The sequence below is a fragment of the Rhincodon typus genome, chromosome 17 (assembly GCF_021869965.1).
Source record: "Rhincodon typus isolate 14 chromosome 17, sRhiTyp1.1, whole genome shotgun sequence".
In the NCBI taxonomy this organism is placed as follows: domain Eukaryota; kingdom Metazoa; phylum Chordata; class Chondrichthyes; order Orectolobiformes; family Rhincodontidae; genus Rhincodon; species Rhincodon typus.
The window spans coordinates 1242841-1265921 of NC_063348.1; the positions used below are offsets into that span (position 1 = coordinate 1242841).

The 23081-nt window shown below is 42.4% G+C and overlaps 1 protein-coding gene across 2 annotated transcripts in view; it reads left to right on the forward strand.

Annotated features, from left to right (window-relative positions):
• Nucleotides 1–662: 662 nt before the first annotated feature.
• fnbp4 (formin binding protein 4) overlaps nt 663–23081 on the forward strand; it is a 41308-nt gene continuing 18889 nt past the window's right edge. The window contains exons 1-12 of one of the 2 annotated variants that reach the window (XM_020534207.2): nt 663–1019; nt 4074–4169; nt 4504–4634; nt 7662–7872; nt 13759–13903; nt 18183–18291; nt 18477–18800; nt 19422–19656; nt 20605–20726; nt 20884–20988; nt 21110–21243; nt 22164–22342. In XM_020534207.2, coding sequence (XP_020389796.1) covers nt 917–1019; nt 4074–4169; nt 4504–4634; nt 7662–7872; nt 13759–13903; nt 18183–18291; nt 18477–18800; nt 19422–19656; nt 20605–20726; nt 20884–20988; nt 21110–21243; nt 22164–22342 — 1894 coding nt within the window. In that variant the 5' untranslated portion in view covers nt 663–916. Of the gene's footprint in view, nt 1020–4073; nt 4170–4503; nt 4635–7661; nt 7873–13758; nt 13904–18182; nt 18292–18476; nt 18801–19421; nt 19657–20604; nt 20727–20883; nt 20989–21109; nt 21244–22163; nt 22343–23081 lie in introns of those variants that run through there. The other variant, XM_020534209.2, reaches the window with a different exon arrangement.

Sequence of the window (23081 nt, forward strand, 5' to 3'; positions counted from 1 at the left end):
GTGTTGTCTTATTTGAATTTATACAATATTTCTGTTTTTTTTATTTTGCAAGTTATTTCAAGTAGGATTACACTCTATAGAACGATATTCCAATTGTTTCAGTCGTTCAACTGGGCGAAAATAATCCTAACTTCATCCTTAACATTGATTCCAATGGAAAGGCGCAGTTCAGGGTTAAAGTCAATAACTGGGGGCATAACTTGAAGGTTAGTGACAGAAGGCTAAGGGAGTGAAGGTGAGAGTCTGGAACTCACTGAAGAGTGCCCGAGTCAGGCAAGGAGTTGAAGTTAAAAAGGTGGGGTTTCAGCCTGTGCTTTCAGCATCAGTGTCCATCAGAAACGAGCCAACGGACACCCTCCTGGGAAGATGGACCATCGGCTCTCACTGAGGAAACCTGCCATGACCATCTCGTCTCTTACCAAAAGGCGATTCTGCCTTCCAGAGGCTCCCACCTCTGGTCTCTCACTCTATCTATTCAGGTGTTGGCGGTCCTGGATGATTTTTTTTAAATCTCTCTCTCTCTCTGATTGCCCCCTTTTCGCTAATGGCGCTCTGTTCCGGCTGCTGTTATTGCTGGTGGCGGGAGCACGGGGTCTCCAAGCCCGTTCCGCAGGAGCCTGACGTTGTGCCGCCCGGCGCCGTGACGTCACGGTCCCCTACCTCCATTGACGCGCTGACGTCATCACGCCGTCGGCTCCGTGTGGAGGGAAAGGAGAAACTCTAGAGAGAGATAGGGGCCTAGGCCGGACCAGGAAAAGAAAAGGGGCTTAGACCCAGAAAGAGAGAGGGACTCAGACCCGGCTAGGAGTCACAGAGGTTGGCTGGTGGTCCCAGGCTGGCCCAGGAGAGCAGCGGCGGCCTGATCCAAGCCCGTGCGGGAGCCGCCGAGCTGCGGCCTACCCTGGAAGCCAGTTCGATGGGGAAGAAGACACGGATCAATCTGCCACAGAGCCGGCGGCGGCCCATCTTACAGCTGGAGCCTGGCCACAAGAAGGAGGAGCGTGGCTCGGGCTCGGAAGGTGAGTTGGAAGAGGCTGGGCTTCGGGCCTCTACTGGGCTTTTGGGTGGGTGGGGGTGACGGGCAGTGGGGAATTTAGAGGAGGAGCTCCGACTTGGGGGAGGGGAAACTCAGCCTATTTCCCAGTAACTGGGCATGCCTCAGATGCTGCTGTCATCCAAAACAGGGCTGAAACCTACAGCATTGTCCACTGAAACACGGATTTTAAAAAAAAACCACCACCTGCCCATTTAGGAGACTTGTACACCATTGCCACGAGGTTCTTATTGCTCACTTCTACGCAAACTGCACATCCATCCCGGTTTCCCGAACTGAGATTCTCTCGTTCATTGTACTCATGATAGTAACTAACAGAGCAATCCCCACACCCTTTTCCTTGCTTTCTATCCTGCCTACATCTTGTGTATCCTTTGTCCAGGTCCCAATTCATTAATCCTTCAGCCAGGTCTTTTCTGGCTGTCAAATCGTTTTTGTTTATTATTCACATCGTTGGTTCATCTGTGTTGTTTCAAATGCTACATGCATTCAAATACAATCCCCCCACTAGCACCCTCTTCTCTTTCTCAACCCACTCCTCTACTCTACTCCCGCTCACTCCTCTACTCCCCTACACAGTGACTTCCTATAAAGCCTTGAGTCTGTGTCATTTGGACTCATGCTGTTTGTTTCAGAAAAGTGTTAGTACCCCTTATGTCTCTGTCCCCTTCTGCAACAATTTTTTTCTATCTGCACTTGAATGGCTTTCTGTATGATGTGTCATGGTCATTTAGCTAACCTATTCTGCAGCCCACTCTCGCTTTCAAAGCTGAAAAGACTCTCAAACCTGTTGCACAATTGCGAAGGCTGAGGCTTCTCCCCAGCAGAGCTGCAGCCATACTCCCCTGTTCCTGATCACTGACCGTTTTGGATGACTTTAAGGGCTATGACTCCACTTGGGATGAAATATGCAAGGAACTTGCCCCTCCCTGATAAGTCACAGTATCTCCAGCTCAGAAACTCTGAACTGATGTTCCTCAAGACAAATTTGTGCTGGATTATACTAGCATCCAGCAGTTCCCATATCTTGCGATGCAGTCACAGCAGCATAGCTGCCTCTGCTCTTTTTTTAAACCAGAAAATAAAGCTTCCTTTACTATAACTGGAAGTAACAAACTACACTATACCCTTCAAATACTCCCCGTGCAGGGTTAGAAACAGAGTAGAATTCCTTCTGCTCTTTTAAAGCAACAACAAAGTTCTCTGTACTCTTCAAAACTGAAAGTGAATATTCCTTGATACACTCCATCAAATACTCAGGACAGATGCAGCGCAGGGTGAAATACAGTAGAAAACTTTACCCTTTACTCTTTTTTTTTAAATGAAAGACAGGTCAACAAGTTAGCTCTGATTGGCTGAGGTATTATCATGGAGTGGGAAGCGATGAGTTTACCAACTCCTAGAAATTTAAAAGATGCATGAGGTTTGAGCATACTCTTTTTGCAGAGCATGCGTCCCTGTGTATAAATGTAAGATATTGAGCATTAAGCATGGCTCATTTACACTTGCTGACAATGAAATACCTTTAGCCTTTCTAGCTACCTGCTATCCAGACTGAGAGCATAGGTAGTATACATTAAAACAAACTCCTCACCTCAATCCATCTCCATGTGACTCGTGACCCGTTCTCATTCGGAAATGCAAACAAACTATCCTTAACTGTTTTAAATCTGAAAAGTGTATAGATAATATAAACAAAAATAGAGACTGCTGTAAAAGCTCAGCAGGTCTGGCAGCATCCATGAAGAGAAAGCAGAGTTAACATTTTGGGTCCTGTGACCATTCTGCAGAACTGGACCCGAAACGTTAACTCTGATTTCTGTTCACAGATACTATCAGACCTGCACAGCTTTGCCAGCAATCTCTATTTTTGTTTCTGATTTACAGCATTTGCAGTTCATTTGGTTTCTGAATAATTTAAACCCGTGACTTACAACCTGAACTTCAAATCTTCTTTAAGAATGCCTAGTGCTGTGCACTTGTGATGTTTAGAGAGGCCATTATAACCTGAGGTGTGACTACCTCTCTTGCCATTCCCAGCAGTACAATTAGCCCCTTCCTTTGATCTGCAGCTCAGCCTGTCTGTTTACTCCTTAATTCTAGGCATTATTTCATTGATTCTACATTTCGTAATTAAAATTTTCGATGAAAAATTAATCAGGTATATATTTTCAATGACTGTTTGGCATTTTGATTCATGCTGACGGCAGCCTCCTGTTTCTATACCAGTGCTGATGGTGCAGGGGGAATTGTTCTTGTGATGGTATTGATTGAATGGCGAGAAATCCATAAATCAACCAGGTCCTGGCCTGCAGGCAGCTGAGAGTCTCAAACCTGAGCTGTGGGTCTTCAGGAGAGCATTATGGGTTTCTCTTAACGTTTTTGTTCCTTGGCTGTGTGACCTCCCATCCCCACACCTGTCTCAGCTTGTTACCCCTCAAGAACACAGCTGAAATTGAATTCAACTGAGGCTGGTAACTACAGTAGAGTTGGTTTCTTTGTAGCTGGTTGCTGACTGCTTCTTGTTTCTGTGCATATTCTGGTGCCCAATTTTTTTTGCTGATCTCTAACTGTGAACAAATTTGAATCAGTTATGTGATTAAAATAAACAGCTGTGTTTCCAGCTGCTGATGGGGTGAATCGTGCTGAGTTTTGGGGGAAACCATACAGTTGCTAGGCTGCAGTTCTTGGTTCTTCAAAGCTCTTACCTGTCCCTGTGTCCTCCAGTTACTACTTGTGTTATGTCATTATGTGCCAGCTTTGAGTGTTTTGAGAAAAGCTGCTGGATCTCCAGCCAGGCATTTTTTAAATTGTGATCTTGCACCATGATTGTTTCATTCTCCCCAGAATGGACATTGAGCTCCACAGGGAGATTCAGACTCATGAGCAAGCAGAGTGATTTATTTACTGCAATTTCTTTAAAGTTTTGGGAAGTGTGTTATTCATCATGAGTCCTTCTAGCTGTTTATTTTAGTGACTGCCTCCTCCTTCAGACTGTAATATCCTTCCTTTACTGCAGATGAACAAGAGGAAGCATCTGATCAGTTGTTTGTTAATTTGAGTTCAAACAATACCGACAATGGGACAGCAAAGGAACCTGCAGTCCGGACTACAGGTAACTACTTCCTAATTACATTTCTGGATGGCCTAGCTGTAGTATCGCGATTGCACCACCAGATTAAATTGTTTAGCTACATCTACCCTATTAACCATTTTAAACATTTGTCATTTTCAGCACTAATACTTGTCCATATTGCACTCCTTTTTGTCATTCGACCATTCACTTAATCTGTCATGGTTCATTTCTGTTCCCATGTCTACAGTTCACATCTGAGGTCATCTGCTCAATGTGAACTGTTGCTGGAGAATTGTTGGTGACTGTCATGGTGGGTGAGAGGTGGAGGAAAAAGCAGATGATAGCTATTTTTATATGTAATCCTGACTTGCAGGTGGGTTGGGCTTACTCGGAGCCTACACAGACAGCGAGGATGATGATGGTCCTGACACTGAGCCTCAAGAGGCAGAGCCACAGACTGGCAAATCTGCAGACATCGACAGCACGTTGGCGAACTTCATGGCGGTGAGGATTAGGTTGACCTTTCAAGCCCTGCGCATAGCCTGCATCTTCTCTTCCTCTCTGTTCAACACCCCCACGCCAAGCACAGCCCTCATTTCACCCAGCTTCGATTCCTGCATCCTATATAATTTAAGTTTGAGGGATTTCTCCCACAAGGTATGAACCCTCTCTCCTTTGGATAAGCTGACATCAAACCTTGCTCAAAAAAATTAACCCTGGATTGCTCTGTCGATGCAAACCACTGTCCTGTTTCCAATTTCATGCCTGTCTAAGTGTTTGAACATGACAACTTTTGAATTCCTCAATCAGATCTCCTTAGCTATAACATCAAGACAAGTTTAATCATATTCAGAAATCGTATCCTATACCTCCTCGCCATCCATGTTCTTCCTTTAGCTTTGACATGATTTACCTCCTAATTTCCCCTGCTCCAGTGCGCATCTCCTGTTTTAGCTGGGTAGGACTACACATATTTGTTTCTGGTTCCATTCTTATTGATCAAATCTATACAGTGAGTTCCCTTTCTGTTGCACAGTTTTCTGGTTTTCCCTGAGTATCTATCTTCGGTTCCCTCCTATTTCTCATTGATGTGCTGATGTTGTCAATGTCGTCGAAAAGCATGTTAGCTTGCATATGTATGTCAGCAACCCCACCTTGATTTTCCCCACTCCTTCCCACAGTTGCTAAATTATGGGAATACTTGCCCGACGTCCAGATTGTTTGCAAACTTGATGTGATATTTAAGATGACCTCCCAATCATAGACCTATTACTAAGACCTCGCTTTTCCACTTTGTAACATCACCCAATTCCACCTATTTTCTTTGCTTTTCCGGTGCTGATACCTTCATTTGCCTTGTTACCTGTAGTCTAGGATTTTCCAGCACATTCCTACCTGGCTGCACAGTTTCTACTGCAATAACTGAGGACATTCAAACTCTGCTTCTTGTATCCTAACTTGTCATGTTCTAGTCATACACCACCTCGTGTTCACTGATCTACATTGAGTCCCGGTTAAGCAGTGCCTTGTTTTTAAAATCATCATTTGTTTCCGCAAATCCCTCAACTGTCTCATCTCTGTCTCTTAGAGTTGTCGGACTGGAGGAGCTCTCTGAAATGTCTGTACTCGTCTAATTCTGGCCTTGGTATCTCAATTCACTCCACCCTTGATGACTGTTCTTTCAGCTGGTACTTGAAGCTGTGAAATTCCTCCCAAAAATCTTTTCACCTCTTTTCTTTTCTTCCTTTAAGATGCTGCTTAAAAATTAACTGATACTTGTAAAGCATAAGCAAGTACAGGTTTTTGCCACCCATACCTCTCTCAATTCCTTCTCTTATACTAAGGGCAACCTGTTTCTCTATTCCTCCTCCTCTTTGTTCTAATCCCACGTACATGGTGCACTGCCCCTCCTTCTCCACAAGCCTGTGATCTCCATGGCTCCCAACTCCCACATGTTGGAGCATGACTGTCCATTCCTAATAGACTTTATGTCCTGATTTTAATTGTTGGAAGTTTATTATCAGCAAATGCTGTATAGGTGAGTCACTGTCATAAGTCCTTGTCCACGTTCAGATGCATGCCAATTTAGAAACCTCACAGGGATTTGATCATTTTGCCTTGTAACAGTTGGCCCTTAACAAAGTCATCTGTGCTAAACCTCTGCCTGGTAGATTTGAATTTGTGACTGAGGAGGTGAACAAGTGCCTATGGTTTTAATTCTGAAAGTTTGTCCCTGTTGAAGGAAGGATTATAGCTCTAGGCTCCCCGTGTTTCCCCATGTCAAGTTGGAATCTCATTCACTGCCAATTTCAGTTTTTCCCATTCAAATTCCCAGCATTCATTGTCTCTGTTTTGAACTAGTAAAGCTCATTCTGGTACTTCAGCAATCAAGGTGACTGCACTTGACAAAGAGCAGTTACAAAAAATCTCTGTGTTGGACCTATTCCATGTTTTGACATGTGGTCTTTAGCATCACCTACAAGTTGCAGGTATTAAGTGTGAGTAACTCATCTGCTGACTCCCCAAAGCCTGTCCGTCATCTACAAGGCATAATTAGGAGTGTGATGCAATACTCTCCACTTACCTGGTTGAGAGCAGCTTGAACAACTGTCAAACTCGACAAAGCAGCCCACTTGATTGGTTGTGCATCAACAAATATTCATTCAGATGGTCTATAGGTGAAAGTGGCCATCACCTTCCACTGTCCTTGACCCACAGGAAACAAGGACGTAGGCAACTAGTTGCATTTGTTCTTTGATGTTATAGGCTTGTTTTTTTTTATTTTTGATTTTTGCCTATTTGTCCTTTGCTTAGTGCAGCTTCTCAACACCTCAGGACCATCCATTAAGACTGGAGCTTAAAATCTCAGCCTTGGAGGACAGAACTGAATGTGTGGCTGACTGAATCCAGTTACAGTTTGACCATAAGACATAGGAGCAGAAGTCGATCATTCAGCCCATTGAGTCTGCTCTACAATTCCGTACATATACCGATCTTCTCCACGTGTATGCGTATTATATTGCAGATCCTGGGTCAGTGAGCAAGGATTCTCTGCATGGGAAAATGTGGTCTTGTTTTTGGATGCCAATAAGAAATTGGTTTTGTGGAAGATTGACTGGGTGGATGCTGATAGGATGTTTTCCCTTGTGGGTGAATTTAGAAAGAGGCCCTGTTTCCCTTGCTTAAGACTAGGAGGTTAGGAGGAACCTGGAGGGTCATTTGAGTTTGGAATTCTCTTCCCCGGAGAGCAGTGGAGGCAGAACACTGAATGTATTCAAGTCTAAGGTGGACAGATTGTTAATCTACAGAGAGTCTAGGATTATGGGGATGCGTGGGAATCAGTTGGGGTTGTGATCAGGTCAGCCGTAATCTTATTGAAGGGCAAACCATGATCAAGGGTCAAATGGTCTTCTCCTGTTCCTATTTCTCTTTGAACACTTTGTGAGATTGAGTCCGAAAGGCAGCATTGAGTTGAGTGTGGGCTGAATCAATGCTTGTTCAAGTGTCATGTTTGTATTTCTGTAAATGCAGGAGATTGATGCAATTACAGCACCCATGCCTGTCTCTGAATCAGTGGCAGCTCCCACTGAGACGCTAATGCCAGCACCCACACCACCACGACCAGAACCCACTGCTCAGAAAGCTGCAAACAACCATAAAAGCAGTGAAGTGAATGCAACAGTGGAAGGCAGTCACGTGGGAACTGATTGGCACTACGATACACAGTACTCACTTGCTGGAGGTATGTAATTGGTACATGTCCAGTACATTGGAGGTCTGTGATTAATACTATATATGGTGCTCATTGACTGTAACTGTTCATCATCAACTTTTCTGAGCACAGGTGACTAGTCAACCTATTAAGCCTGTCCTACCTTTTTGAAATATCGAATTTCATCCCATAACCTGCCAATTAGACCTTATTACATGTATTTCAATGTTGCCTTTTGAACATTGCTCTGGACTCTGATTCTACCAATATTTTGGGCATTATGTTGTGATCCGAAACTTTTCCTTGTTGCCCTTCTCATTTTTTTGCCAATTATTTTAAATCTCTGACCATTGGGTGCTGACATTTTTATGTGAAAGGAAGCAGTTTCTCCCTATTTGCTTCATCAAAACTCCATTTTGAATATTTCGCTGTTTAAGGAGAATCCTGGCTTTACCAAACTCTAAATTTAATAAAGTCACTAAGGTGGGTTTAGCCAGTGATTTGTACAGGCTAAGCGTGCTTGCTTTGTTTTTGTCTTCAATACCCTAGTTTGTTTCATCCCTCAGTTTACTTCTCCCAAATTCGAAAATCACTTACAAATCTGATAATTGTGCTACCTTTGTTTAGCTGCTAGTCACTTTTATATTAAGAAAATAATAGTCCAAAAAATGGAGCTCTGTAGGACCTGACTGGTTAGAAAAATGTCTTTTGTCGCTATACTTAACCTCCTATCCCTCAGCTAATTACTTACCCACCTTACAACCATGCCTTTAATCCTATGAGCTTCTGATTTTCTAAATAAATCTGTTATGTAGTATACATAACCTTTTTGGAGGTCTATTTATATAACATCTAATACTATTAGGTAGATTTGAAAGGTGCAGTCTGAGAAGCCTTGGAAAATTGCTGCACTGCTTCTTGTAAATGTTACACACTGCTGCCTTGGTACTGAAAGGAGTGAAAATTGAAGGTGATGGATGGGATGCCAATCAAATGGGTGTTTGGTTCTGAATAATGTCAAGTTCCTTGACTTGTTGGAGCTGCAGCCATCTAGGCAAGTTGGGAATATTCCATTACATTCATGATTCGTGCTTTATAGGTGGTGGGCAGCCTTTGAGGAGTCAGGAGGTGAGTTACTTGCTGCATGGTTCTCAGCCTCTGACCTGCGTTTTTAGCCAGACAATAGATGGGCTGCGAATAGATTTTATTCTGGAGTGCATTCACAAACTGGAACACAATGCAGGATAGTATAAAGCAGCTGTTTGAAAGTACAGGAAATGTTCATGCGCCACATCTTTAAAATTAACCCCTGTATGGGATTCACTTGTAACTGCGAGCATTCATAATTTGGGGACCCTCTGTATACAGCTGGTCCAGTTCAGTTTCTGGTCTGTGGTCACCCCCAGGTGCTTAATAGAGGGGTATTCAGTGATGATAATGCTGGGCTGATGGTTAGGGCAGTGGTTAGATTCTTGTTGGAGACAGTCATTGCCCGGCACTTGTGTGGCATGAATATGTTGGTTAATAGAGTTTTCCTATACATATTTAGGGAGTTCTTCTCCTTGCCCTCAATACTGTGTCTTCCCCTGGCCTTAAATACAGGCTTTCTGCCCATCCACAGTATATTCAAATGCTCTGGAAAACAGAACTCATTGTAGCTCCCTTCTCAAGTTGTTAGCTGATCACTTATTAATGATGGAACTTTAGGAATCCTATAATATCTAACTGTTATGGACTATATCCTCCTGCCTTCTGCACCAAATTCTTAGTTTGGTTCCTTTCACACTCCATTACAATAAGAGCTTTCTGCTGCTGTATTCATAACTATTATGTCTATATTCACACACACAGCTGAATTCTTCATTAGCGAGTTCTACCTGTGCCTGAACCTTTTTTCATTACTTTACCCATAATTCTTCTTTACTGTGCATTATTGTTGACTGACAAAATCTAATTACCAAATCTATGACATGTAAAATGGTTTATTTTCTTAAGTCACCGCCTCATTGAAATCTCTTGCTAAGGTTAGACTTGTGTTAGGCCCTTATGGTGTCCTTCAGTATTTCTTGCAAATGCTGCAGTTATCGCTTACCTTTTAAGAACTTATTGCCTTCCATATCTCTTATTTCTGCATTTTTTTTTTGCTAAAAGTTTTAATCTTTTGAGAAACAATGAGCAAAATGCATACATATTTTTAACATAGTTGCCTTTGCCTGAAAAGCTCTGCAACCAACACGTTGATCACTGAGCTGAAGGTTCTTGTGACCAATACAATGCCCTGTCTTTGATCGGGATTTCTGATTTCTTCCTCTGAATCCTTTGTTTCATATTTGGTTTTGAATACTTTATAACAGTGTTTGGGACAGTTCATGATGTGGTCATACTTTGAATCACCCTGGATGTTTGTTTCTAGTGTTCATTTGCTTATTGTAAATTCCAAATCCTCTTCCTTTCTCAAAATTATCCATTACATTGCTGTTCTCATTTCTAATAGTACAAAAGGAGAACTGTGGTTATCAACTATGGCCTGTACCTAGATGGTCTCACCAATTTGTTAACGTTGTGTCCTCCACTTCTTGTTGAATCACCAGTTGACTCCATTGTGCCACGAATGCTGCTGGAAAGGAATGCTTTCCCAGGAATTTTCTGTGCTTCTAACATTTGTTCTAGCAGCGTATATTTATCCACAAATTTAACTCTGATCAAAACAAGGTGTCAGTCCGCACTTGACACTTTGGCGCAGCCCAATAACTTAACTGCAAGCGCAGATTGGGGAATTTCCAAATGAAGTTTTTGCAGTCTTGCATGCAACCTACTGAATTCCATTATGTGCTCTTTCATACTGCTCATCTTGGTCTTTCTAAATGTCCAAATCTGACTAAGCTGTCAATAAATTAGCTTTTTGATCAATTTTATCCATGAAAGTTAACAACCTGTCCAAATCTTCATCTGTGATCAAATCGTCCAATTCCCAGAAACCTTTTCATCTTCTCTTACCTCTGAGTGGTAACAAGAGTACTAAGGCTATTTACATAGAGATAACAAGGTGTAGAGCTGGATGAACACAGCAGGCCGAGCAGCATCAGAGGAGCAGGAAAGCTGGCGTTTCGGAAATTTTTTGAATATTTCTGAAGAAGGTTCTAGGCCCAAGACGTCAGCTTTCCTGCTCCTCTGATGCTGCTTGGCCTGCTGTGTTCATCCAGCTCTACACCTTGTTATCTCAGATTCTCCAGCATCTGCAGTTCCTACTATCTCTAAGGCTATTTACATGTTTGGTAAAGAAGTAATCCAGGTCCACATTTGGAACTGCATTGTTCCTCTGGTCATAAGGCTCATTTTCACAAAATAGCAGTGAAAATCATACCCTGAAACATAGCCCAATATGCCAAAGGATAACTATTTAAACAGGATTCAAGACGATGTGTGAGTGCTTTATTTCACTTGGCCACAATCCATAAGTCTCAGTCCCTGCCACTGATTATTAGCTTTCTATATTTATACAATCAATTCAGACCCAATTAACTTCTAATTCATATATCCATTACTATTTCCCTCATTCCATTATGTATAAAAATCTAGCCTGAATGATCGTGGAGGTAACAAAAATCTCACAACTTCCAACAGAAATTTTCAAATTACTTTGCTGCCCGACATCCAGACGACACAGATTTTGGAGAATTCCTGATTTCTACACTTTGTGAAACATAGAAGGAGCAGGAATAGGTCATGCAGCCCTTCAAGTCTGCTCTGCCATTTGGAATGATTAAAGCTGATCATCCAACTCAATACTCTGTTCCTGTTGTCACCTCATACCCTTTGATTCCTTTAACTCTAAGAACTATATCCATCATCTTCTTGAAAACATTCCATATTTTGGCCTCAACCACTTTCTGTGGCAGAGAATTCCACAAGCTCATCGCTATCTGGGTGAAGAAGTTTTTCCTTAGTCCTAAATGGCCTACCCCGTATCCTTAGACTGTGACCCCGGTCATCAGTAACTCCCTTCCTATGTTTACCCTGTCGAGTTCTGTTAGACTTTTGTAATTTTTTGTGAGATTCCCCTCACCCATTCTTCGAAACTCCAATGAATATACAAGCAGTCCCTGGATTGCGAATGAGCTCTGTTCTTGAGTCCATTTGCAAGTTGATTTGAACACAACTTAGAATACAATGCAAGGTGATGTATAGCAGGTGTTTGTAAGTACAGGAAATGTTTTTATGTCAGATCTTTGAAATTGCACCCTTCAAACACTGTAAGTACAAGTGTTTGTAAGTCAAACACTCGTAAATTGAAGACACCCTAATGTTCTGACCAAACCAATCTCTCTTCATATGTCAGTCATGCCATCCCAGGAATCAGTCTGGTAAACGTTCATTGCAGTCTATCTATAACCAGAATAACCACCTCAGATGAGAATGTCAAAACTGCATACAGTGCTGTAGGTGTGGTCTCACCAAAGTCTTCCTGTATTCCAATCCTCTTGCTATGAATGCCAATACCATTTTCCGCCTTCACTGCCTGCAGTTCCTGCATGCTTACTTTCAGCAACTAGCGTACAAGTGCATCTCATTGCACGACTCTTTTCTCAAACTATTGTCATTCAGATCATCTTCCTGTTTTGTGTGGTTACCTTCACATTTATCCTCCATATTCTTCATCTGCCATGTATTTGCCCACTCACTCACCTTGTCCAAATCACGCTGAAGGATTTCTGCATTCTACCAGCCACGTTGGTGTTGTGTGCAAATGTAGAAAAGTGCTTCCTACTGTCACTAGAGGGAGTGATTTTGTTCTAACTACCCTAATCAAATTCTTGAAGTATTTTAAGCACCACCTTTTAATAAACTATGCTTGAGGGAATGCAAACCTGCACTAAATACCCTCTTAATTTAACTATTTCTCTCTAGTAGCACTGGTGAATGTCGATAGGAGCCCTCCAAGGCCAATATGACCACGTTATGGTATGCTCAAAATTGAATACAGTATTCCATGTAGGGTTTAAATAACTTTGTACTGCAGTTGCTTTGAGCTAAAGGCCAGCATTTCAGGAGCCTTTTACCTTAGTCTTTGTGCCCATCACTAGTTTTTAGTATTTTTGCATTTGGATCTTTAAACCTCTCAACTGTGTATTTCCTATAGTGCATTGAGGAAATTACATGAAGAATATACTCTTATCTGAATTCATTGGACCTGAAGTGATTGTCTTTATGATTTACCATTTTTTTTTTTTTTTTTTTTTGAAATTTATTCATGGGATGTGGGTGTTACTGGCTTGGCCAGCATTTATTGCCCAGCCCTAATTGCTGAGAGGGTAGTTAAGAGTCAACTACATTGCTGTGGGTCTGGAGTTGCATGTAGGCCAGACCGGGCAAGGATGGCAGTTTCCTTCCATAAAAGGCGTTAGTGAACCGGATGGGTATTTTTCTGCCAATCAACAAGAGATTCATTAATTCTAGATTTTTTTTCTAAATTACTGGGGTCTTTGGATTAACAGTCCAGTGATAATACCACTAGGCCAATACCTCCACTAAATATTAAATGCCATCATGCAGTTTCACTCACAAGCTTAATCTATGAATAACTGTTTGCAACTTTTTGTTCTTGTGTACGTGTTAACTGTGCCACCTAATTTGGTGTTGTTCAGGAAACGTGGGTGTATAGTTCTTTATTCTTTCATACAAATCATTAACAGTTTCAGTAAACATCTGAAACTCCAATACAGGCATTTGGGAGACATTACTAGTTGTAATGCCGCTTACTGGAGTATGTTCCCTCGATCTCCTATATACAAACTAATTTACTACCTATAAGTCAGACCACCTAACTGTCCTGCTGGAGGACTATGTGCCTGGAATTAGATGTGTTTTGTGCTTTATGTGTAGCCGTAATGACTATGCTGTTCTCTCTCTGTGCAGTTAATGTAGATATGGGCGACTGGCAGGAGGTGTGGGATGAAAATACTGGCTGCTACTATTATTGGAATATTCAAACTAATGAAGTGACATGGGAGTTGCCCCTCTACTTGGCTGCTCAACTCCAAGGGCTCCATTACCAACACAGGTAGGTGTTTAACTACAATGGGTCTACACAAGCTCAGTCAGCACACCGCCTAAGAAGCATTCCAATGCTATATTTTGTTTAATGCTATTTGTCGACACAAAATGGAAGGATTTCAATTGCTGGGTGCTTTGTGTATACAACATAGAATTGCATTAACTTTATTTTCAAATTAAAGAAAAGCTTTAAAATTGGCACTTGGTGTAAATTCCATTTCCTTCCTCCACAACTGCACCCATGCATTGACCAAGGGAGAAGGCCATGTTGTGCACTGGATTATGTAGAATCATTTGAGGCATCTCAATAGCACTGGCTTATCCCGGTGCAGCGGGGCAAACTGGAGAAATTGAGATTTGACTTGCAACTGAAAGAGCATTCTTTCATATCCACCCCAACCTGTAATTCTGTGATGTTTGATCCCATGTCGTGATTGGACACATGCTTTGATCTTAATGCATGTGATCTGTGTGGGAATCCAGAGTTTTTTAGTTGCGTGGAATGGATGGAAATGCACATTTGACAGTTGTTTACATCCGTTTGTGTCTTTCCATGAGAGAAAGTTTACCACGGTAATGGAGAAGACGCAGCAGTAGCAAAACACATGGCCCAAATTGAGGGCATTGAAACAAAGACAGACAAGCATGTGAGTACTTACAAGAAGAGTGAGGGATTGAAGCTGGGAAGGGGCCACAGCTTGAAATATACTGCTGATATTACACTGATTCTAACCAAAGAAACGATGTGCGATGTCTCTGCTCCTAGCAGTGTGAAATGTGAAGGGCTGCCTCGCCAGGGGGCCCAGCAACTTGATTTGCACAAGAGTAGTTGTGATACGACCAATCGCTCATCGCTGTGTAGTGCAAGTGGTGATCTTGCATCTACCTCTGTCTCTTCCTGTACCCGTTTACTATTGAGAGCATGCAGAAGGTAACCAATTAGCGTTCTGCAGGTTACATGGAGGCTGTAGGTTAAGCATTACAACACAACCTGTAATGGGTTATTTACAAATTTGTGATATTGCTGGAGTCACCGAGCCTAAAGAGCTGGGGAATTTCAGTTAACACTATAGTTGTTCATTCCTTGTTCCCCCTCTTGAATTTCAGTGAGGCAAGTGACTAAATAGTGACAGGTAGAAAATGGGCAAGGGGGTGTTCAGGCTCATGGTTGATTTTAAGGCAAGATTTGTTTCAAAGTGGCCCATTTCAGTTGGCATTGGTGCAAACATGTTCAGGAGCTCCTTCATAGATTAAATCCTTAACTGCTAATATGCTGGAGAGATTAGCATGTTAATAAAAGCAATCAGAATCATAAAATGAAGACGTTACAGGACAGTTCTTCCTTGTACATCACAGTTGAGCTTTTAAACCCTGTAATTCCATGACATGGGTTTTTATTTCCAGTACAATTTATCATTCGTATTTTCCACTCACCGTTAAAAGTAAGCCACTCACTAATGTTCTGATTTTGCTATTTTCTTTTAAACACTGATCCTGACGTCCTGTTTGACCCAAAGGAGAATGTGTGAAAAAGTTATGATGTCCAATTTTATACGGTAATCCAAGATTATCTATTCTATGTATGCACCGTACAAGAGTAATGGATGGAGAAGGGTCTCAAGACAGTGACGCAAGGAGGGGCTCACATTTCAACGTGCTGTGTAAAATACTCCTAGTAATACACATCATCTAGATCATGAGGTAACAAAGAGAAGGCTGAGGGGTGACCAGGTGGTGTTTGAAATAATGAAATGTTTCCACTTGGGCAGAGGCCAAAACTAGAGACTGTACAGATTGTTGATATAAAACTGGGTGCGGAATTGTAACTGAGGGGGCCATAAAAGACACTGGTTAAGTTGTTGGGATTTGTGGTAGATGAGGGGATAATGTGGAGATATGAATTTATCCACTCTGGATCTATAAACATTGGTATTCGTATAGATTTGGGGGTCCATGTCTATGAATTGTGGTTAACAGACTTGTATAGTAAATAGTAGACAAATTGTAGCCAAGTGGGATATTGGTCTTTACCAGAAAGTGTTAACCTTGCTGCAATTATTTAGGACTTTGGTGAGACTATTCCGGGAGTACAGTGTCTAGTTTTGGTCTGTTAATCAAAGGGAGGATAGACTTGCCTTGGAGAGAATGGAACTAAGATTCACTAGATTGGCTACTGAGATGTGGAAACCATGATCAGATGGGCTTATATTCTCTGGAGGGGTCAGCCATTTTGGACACGTAAGAAATGTCTTTGGTCATTTGTGAAGCTTTGGAAATCTAAATCAGAGACCTGTGACTGCTCACCTGATGAGCACACCATCATCAAGACTAGAGCCTGGTCGAATTTTGGAGCAGAAAGTGAATTTTATTTCTAGATTCTATGATCAACTTGAATGTGGAACAGGCTTTAAGGATTACATGATCTGCTATTATTTATGTTCTTTTTGGGGTTGATTAACTCAGTTGGTAAGAGAGCTGATTTGCAATGCAGAGTAACACCAACAGTAATTCTTTAATTCCCACGAAGATCCCACCTTCTTAACCTCGCTCTTTGCTTGAGATGTGGCCGCCCTCAGGTTAAACCACCAACAGTTGTCCTTCTCTCTAATGAGTCCCTGTGGGACTATGGCAACTTAAATTTTACTTACGATTTTCTGAGGTGGATGACTATAGAGTGGCCGGGGGCATCTGTGGGCCATAACAGTAATGCACTGAGCCACACGTGAGAGCAGTGACATTTTTAGTAAAATCCCCAGTAAGAGCATGTATGCACAGTTTCCTTCAAGAAATGGTGCTACCAGATGTTGTCATTGATACGGGTAGAGAGGCAGCACTCCTCAATTATGCAGTTTTGGGATTCTTTGCCTGAGATCTTTGACATTGCCTTCAGAAAGGAACATTTACTTTGTATTTAATGCAAGTCAGTTGTTTAGTTTTCGAAGGCCGGCCATTAGATAATATGCTCACCACTTTAGTGCTTTAGGGTGCATTATTAGGAAATCACAGAATTTGTCTGCAAATTATAGGAAGATATTAAAGATGAGGGGAGAGAAATGAAAATTGGAGGTGCAGTCAATGTAATTTAATAAAAACTAATTTGCAGTTGGTAAATAAACCCAAAGTATGAAATTAAACAAAATATTTGTTTGCAAAGGCAGTCAACAAAGGAGGTTTTGGCTCAACAGTGAGAGTCATAGCACTTTAAAGCGCCATTTAGTTAGCTTGAAGATTGTCACAGCCCTTCAGTGAGAAGGCCAGTTAGAGCAGGAACATGGTTGTATAACTTGATCCATACAAGCTAGCTGCCATTACTGCTTCGGGTTGCGCAGCCCAGGTATTTATAGCTCATCCTTGTCCTTGGGTTTCCAGCCACCACTTTGAGAAGTCCTGGCTTGTAACTTCACTGAAGAGCCACCAACCCAGTGCCTTGTTTGCTCTGTGTCTGCAGTCACACAGCTCCAGTTTAAGGTTCCTGTGTTTAGGAACAATATGCTGGACAGGTGTACAGTTGGATTTATTTATAGCAAAGCTCTTGTGGAAGGTTGGATTTCTTCTTTATCACAGCTGTGGAGTTCCCAACCGTGAGTGATTTGATGAGATCTTTGACCATTTCCACTCAGAACATAATGGGAGTGAACCATTCAGCCACTTAAGCATGTTCCACCTTAGTTGATCTACTTGCTCCATTTCCTGAGTATCTTTGCTGTGTTATTTTTTGATTTTCAATTGAGCCCCAGATTTTTCTGCGTGGGCAGGGCGAACTTTGGGGAAAAGAGTTTTCAATACCACATCATCCCACCTCCAATTTTAAGGTTCTGTCCCTTCATTCTGGCTTTTCCTGACCAAAGCAAAGAATTTCTCTTTTCACTTTGATCATCTTAAACCTGTCAATTAGATTGCCCCTACATGAGACTGCAAGCGTAGTCTGCAACCTACCCACAGAATTAGACTCTTAACCATGGTTTCATTCTGTGAATCTGTGTTCCACCTCTACAAGGTCAATCCATTCTTCTTGACGTATGCCAAATGGGTTCCAACCAGCGTTTTAAATAACTAATATAACTTGAACATTGAAACCAGGGAACCAGGTTATGTAAGGATTACCTATGCAATATGTAGAGAATGAGCAGCCTTTTCACTTGTCTTTTCACAATGTGCAGCAGTATGGTTATGACAGTAGCTTTAAAAGGAGTCAGCAAGGCCAATCAGTTCAGGCAAGGTGTGTTGCCACAGAATTTTTGAACAGTGCAGTGAGGAAACACATGTTACCATATGTTGTCTTTCAGCTCCATGACCCTGTCCGCTGGCGAGGTGGAGAGTAGTTATCAGCACACAGGCGTCTATCACCATGACCAAACTGTGACAAAGCCAGATGGCAGAAACCTGAAGAAGAAGGTAGGGGTGAAATAATGTGATATCTGTTGCTTTTCTGCAGGGCAAAGGGGCAACAAAAATAAAATCTTGTGCGGAAGCCTGCATTTATTTCGGTGGGGCCACTGATGTCCAGGTAACTTTGAATTGCGGCCGTTCTGGTTCCATTGTGTGTCGTGTCTCTAACCTGTGATTTTCTGGTTCCAAAGGAAGTTAACGAGAGCGTGTTTGCACTGGCCGGTGAGAAGGAGGAACGTTCTGGTGTGGCTGCATCTCTATTGGCTCCACTCATCCCTGAGGAGGTGAAGAAAGCTGAGGAGAAGTGGCGGAAGAAGTTAATTTGCCAGGAGGATGAAGTTGCTGAGGAGGACAGTACCAAGAACAGCTGCAGCATACCTGTGCAAGAAGCAACTCCAGAGGATCGTCCAAGCTTGAACCTTGGCCTGGAGAGCATAGAGGAAGAGGAGGCTGTGGAGAAAGAAGAGGAGGAGGAGTATACCCGGGAACTAGAATTGGTACTGGAGAGAAAGAAGGTGAACTTTTATTCCACTGAATTGATGCAAGTTGTCTATAGTTTAAAAAAGAATTGATTGTTTATGATTAGCATAATTAAACTACCATTTGTAATTTGTGTAATTCCTTCAAGCAATTGCATGTCGATTTTGAAACAGCTTATTAAACAAGAAGTTCTGATTTACAGTAGAGTAGTGTATGGTGCATCATAATAGAACATTCCTTTCTGTGGAGGTTGAAGTGTTACTCGCAATACAGTGAGTGATGCCACTAAGAATCTGCCAGCATTAACATTTTGTTTTCATTTGGAATGAAAAAATTGATTTGAACACCAGTGTGAGATTATGGACTGGTTGCTGGGACCAACGGTAATAAACAGCTGGTTGGACCAAGTATACAGTTGAGCATTTGAATGCATTGATAATCACACCTGTACCAATTTTTACTGCATTCCAAAGTCCTGTATACCAGGGTAAGAAGTAACACTGAAGAAGATCTTTCAGTTTCACAGCTGTAATATCTGGTCACCGTGGACGACATCCACAAAAAATGGCAACAACAAAGACAAAGGCACTCATGCATAACTTTGTGTAATAGCTTTTTTTATATCAATGGTCGTGACTTGCACCCTGTGTTCACAGGCAGAGTTGCGTGCACTGGAGGAGGGCGATGCCAGTTTGACTGGCTCTAGTCCTCGCTCTGATTGCAGCCAGACGTTAGTGCAGGAGGGTCAGGTGTCTGAGAACAGCAAACACGTCCATAGGAAAGGGAAGTGGCAGGCACTGGTTCGCACCTTCAGCCCTGAGTCTACCAGCCATACTTCCGATAACCTGGAGCGTGACACCACCCCAGAGGAAACACACCGTCCTGAAACTGGTAAGTAGTTGGGGAAACTTCATTCCAAGGGCTACCTGATTGGGCTACCAAGCTAGGCCTCTTACTCCAGAATGTGGCTAGCACTGCAAGACCTGATTCATAAACCCCACTGTCCTGTCCACCTTGCTGTCCTAGCAGTGTAGTAGGCTTTCATTTCTTTTGTGCATAGCCTCAAGATGGGGCAAGACTTGGCTAGCTATGGCAAGTACAGACATTCATAAACCAGCTCAGGTTTATGTGCAGCAGCATTATGGTCACCTTCACAACTCATGATCCTGTTAGTTAAATACCAGTGGCACAGTGCTATATTGTTTATCATATTCAACCTTTAACATTTTCAACATGATTCAAAGTTAAATGGTCACAGTTTCTTCATATCAGACCATATAGAAGGAGCTTGACACAATCAGACACTCTCAGGGCAAGGCACAAACTCTGATTAATGAGTCTGCCTTGGACTCCCTTCCTCACAGCACTTTGGGTACACCTACCCTTCTTGAGGGTAATTAGATAATTGCAAGAGATGTTGGCATAATTCAGCAACGTCCCACGTCCTGTGAAAGCTTTGTTTAAAAGTTAGAATACAGATGAGTATGAGACTGCCTTCATTGCCAGTTTTTGTGACTATAATGAGCAAACTTAATGATTTACGCCAAATAAAACCACCTCCATTCTGCCCATTAGAAATGAGCTGAGAGAGTGGACCTTATTTCCCTTTACTCCTGAAACCAGCAGGAAATTAAGCAGGAATCACAGTACAGCAGTCATTTAGACAGTTAAACTTGGGTTGTTGTTATAGGTTTGGGCAGGAAGGTCTTGGTTTGAAAGTAAGTGGTTGAGTGTTGTGTGTGACTTTGATATAGCAGAGAGTTAAATGATTTCTAAAACCTGCTCATGTACTTTCCTGCTTCATGCTTCTACTCCCCACCACCTGACTTCTCTGTGCAGCTCCTGAAAAGCCAGGCATTGATCCTGAGGAGTGTGACATGGATCTTGAAGGACCTACAGAAAAGCAAGCAGCTGCACCAAAACCACCTCCAGAAGAGAAGGATGACCGGGGTGAACTAAAGGTGAGAAAGCCCAGACTGTGCTGCCATTACAGCTGCCCTATAGTTTAACTGCTGTGACTATCGCCTGCCCTATACTGGCTTACTGGTAGAGGGGGTAATGAGGACATCTTGGGGCTGCAAATATTCGAACCTTAATACGGACTTACACTCTTCTTAGTTTCAGATTGCTGAATTGGCGAACACTCTCTCCAGTAAGCTGGAATTCCTGGGAATTAGCCGGCAGTCTATCTCCAACTTCCACTTCCTGCTGCTCCAGATTGAGGTTTGAGAATTGACTGTTCATTCCGCACTAAGTTTGAATCGGTGTTTGACATGCTCCGAGAGAGCCTCTTTTTCCGTGCTGTACACCTCTGTGATTCCGTGACGTCTGTCTTGGGTTTCAGACTCGAATATCAGACTGGCGAGAAGGAGCATTGAATGGCCAATACCTGAAACGTAAACTGCAGGAAGCTGATTTACAGATTAAACACTATGAATCTAATGCATCCCCAAAAGGCTGGTCCTGCCATTGGGACAGGTACGCACTCTTCTACTTTTTCACCTTTCACCTTTGACACGTGACAACCGAACTGTGACTCCCCCCTCCCCATCTCCACATGACGACGTGGCAACAGTAGTTGCAGACTGCCAGCTCACTAAACTGCTAATTTGGTAATGCTCCCGCATGTACACAAATCCTAAAAGCAAAACCAAAACCATTGGACCAGCCTAAAATGTAATCCTCAAAATTTGGCCATTTCTCTTGCTGAGGTTTGATTGTTGGAGTTGAACAGATAGACTGCTCATATAATTGTGTTGAGTAAGGGCTTAACGATAAAGGGGAAAGGGGCGGGAGAGAAAATGCGCATGCAAGAAATGTCTGCGCTTTGCTGGAAATTTCTGAGATGGAATTCCTGAGCCGACTACACAAGAGAAAGAGGGAAAGTGCCTCCTGCAGCAACTACGAGAGAAGACCAAGATTATTGCCGGAAGCACAGGTCAGAATTATTTTCTTTTTTCTTACTACAGTTTACTGTATCTGTTAAACATGTAAATGTGTTTTAATACATATATAAAAATTACTGTTTTATTTTTCAGCATGAAGAATATTTTTGCACCAATTCCTTCCTTGTTTGCTTCTAGATTAATGGGGATGTCTGAGTTACCCATCAGACACCCTGCTCAGTGCCACCATTATCAGGCAGCAGTTTTCTCTCACCAAAAACACTGATAATTGGGCCAAAATTTTTTTAAATGTTCAGAATATTAATTAAAAAAAACAAAAATACAAACCAAAATTGAATAGTGAGGTTTTCATTAACCTCTGCTTTTCCTAGTCAGCTAGGAGCAGGAGGTTTGAAACCTCTTGTTGGCAAAAAAAAACTTTTTTTTTCGCCTCTGGCAGGGTGTGTCCGCAGCTACCCCCAAACTAAGTGTGTCCTTTCTGTCACGCCGTAGGGAGCACCGGCGCTATTTCTATCTCAATGAGCAGACGGGCCAGTCACAGTGGGAGTTCCCTGATGTGGATGAGGAGGATGAAACGGCTGAGTGTGCCTCAAGCCTGAATGTTGGCAAGAGCGTGTTCTCTACCAACGCTCCAGTGAAAGAAATGACCGCCTCACTAAGTGATCCGACAGGTACGGGCTTTGCTGTTGTCTGCATCTCTGCCTGGAGCTTGGTTAGATTTGTCCTGCTGTTTATGGCCAGCACATACTTGGAAATTTTCGATGTTGTAGGTGTACTAAAACAACTTGACTGAAGACACAGCTTGTCTGGAGTACAAGTCTTCATTTTGCTGGAATGCTGTCAGGACCGATAGCCTTTGTCGTATCCAGCATCTTCACCCATTCTTTCATGTCACATGGAATGAGTCAAATTGTCATAGGACTGGCATCTGTGATGTTGGTCGCCACAGCAAGTGAATAGTGATGGATCAACTACTTGGCACTTGCGGCTAAAGATGGTTGCAAATGCTTCATTCCTGTCTTTTATGCTGATGTGCTGAGCTTCTTGGTCATTGAACATGAGGATATTTGTGGAGCACTTTATTCCTGTTGGTTGTTTAATAATCCACCACCATTCACAACTTAACATGGGTAGGACTGCAGAGCTTAGATCTGAGCTGTTGGTTGTAGAATTGCTACTTCTGTTTGGCATGCAAGTGATCTTGTGTTGTAGATTTACCAGGTTGACACCTCACGTTTAGCTATATTTAGTCTAGATCCTGGCACACCCTCCTGAATTTTGCATTGAGCCAGAGTTGACAGTCATGGTAGATTGGGGATATTCCAGGTCTTAAAGTTATAGTTATGGTTGACTACAGTTCTGCTGCTGATGGCCTGGCTTTAAGTCTGCCATGAAATGAAATGGGCAGCA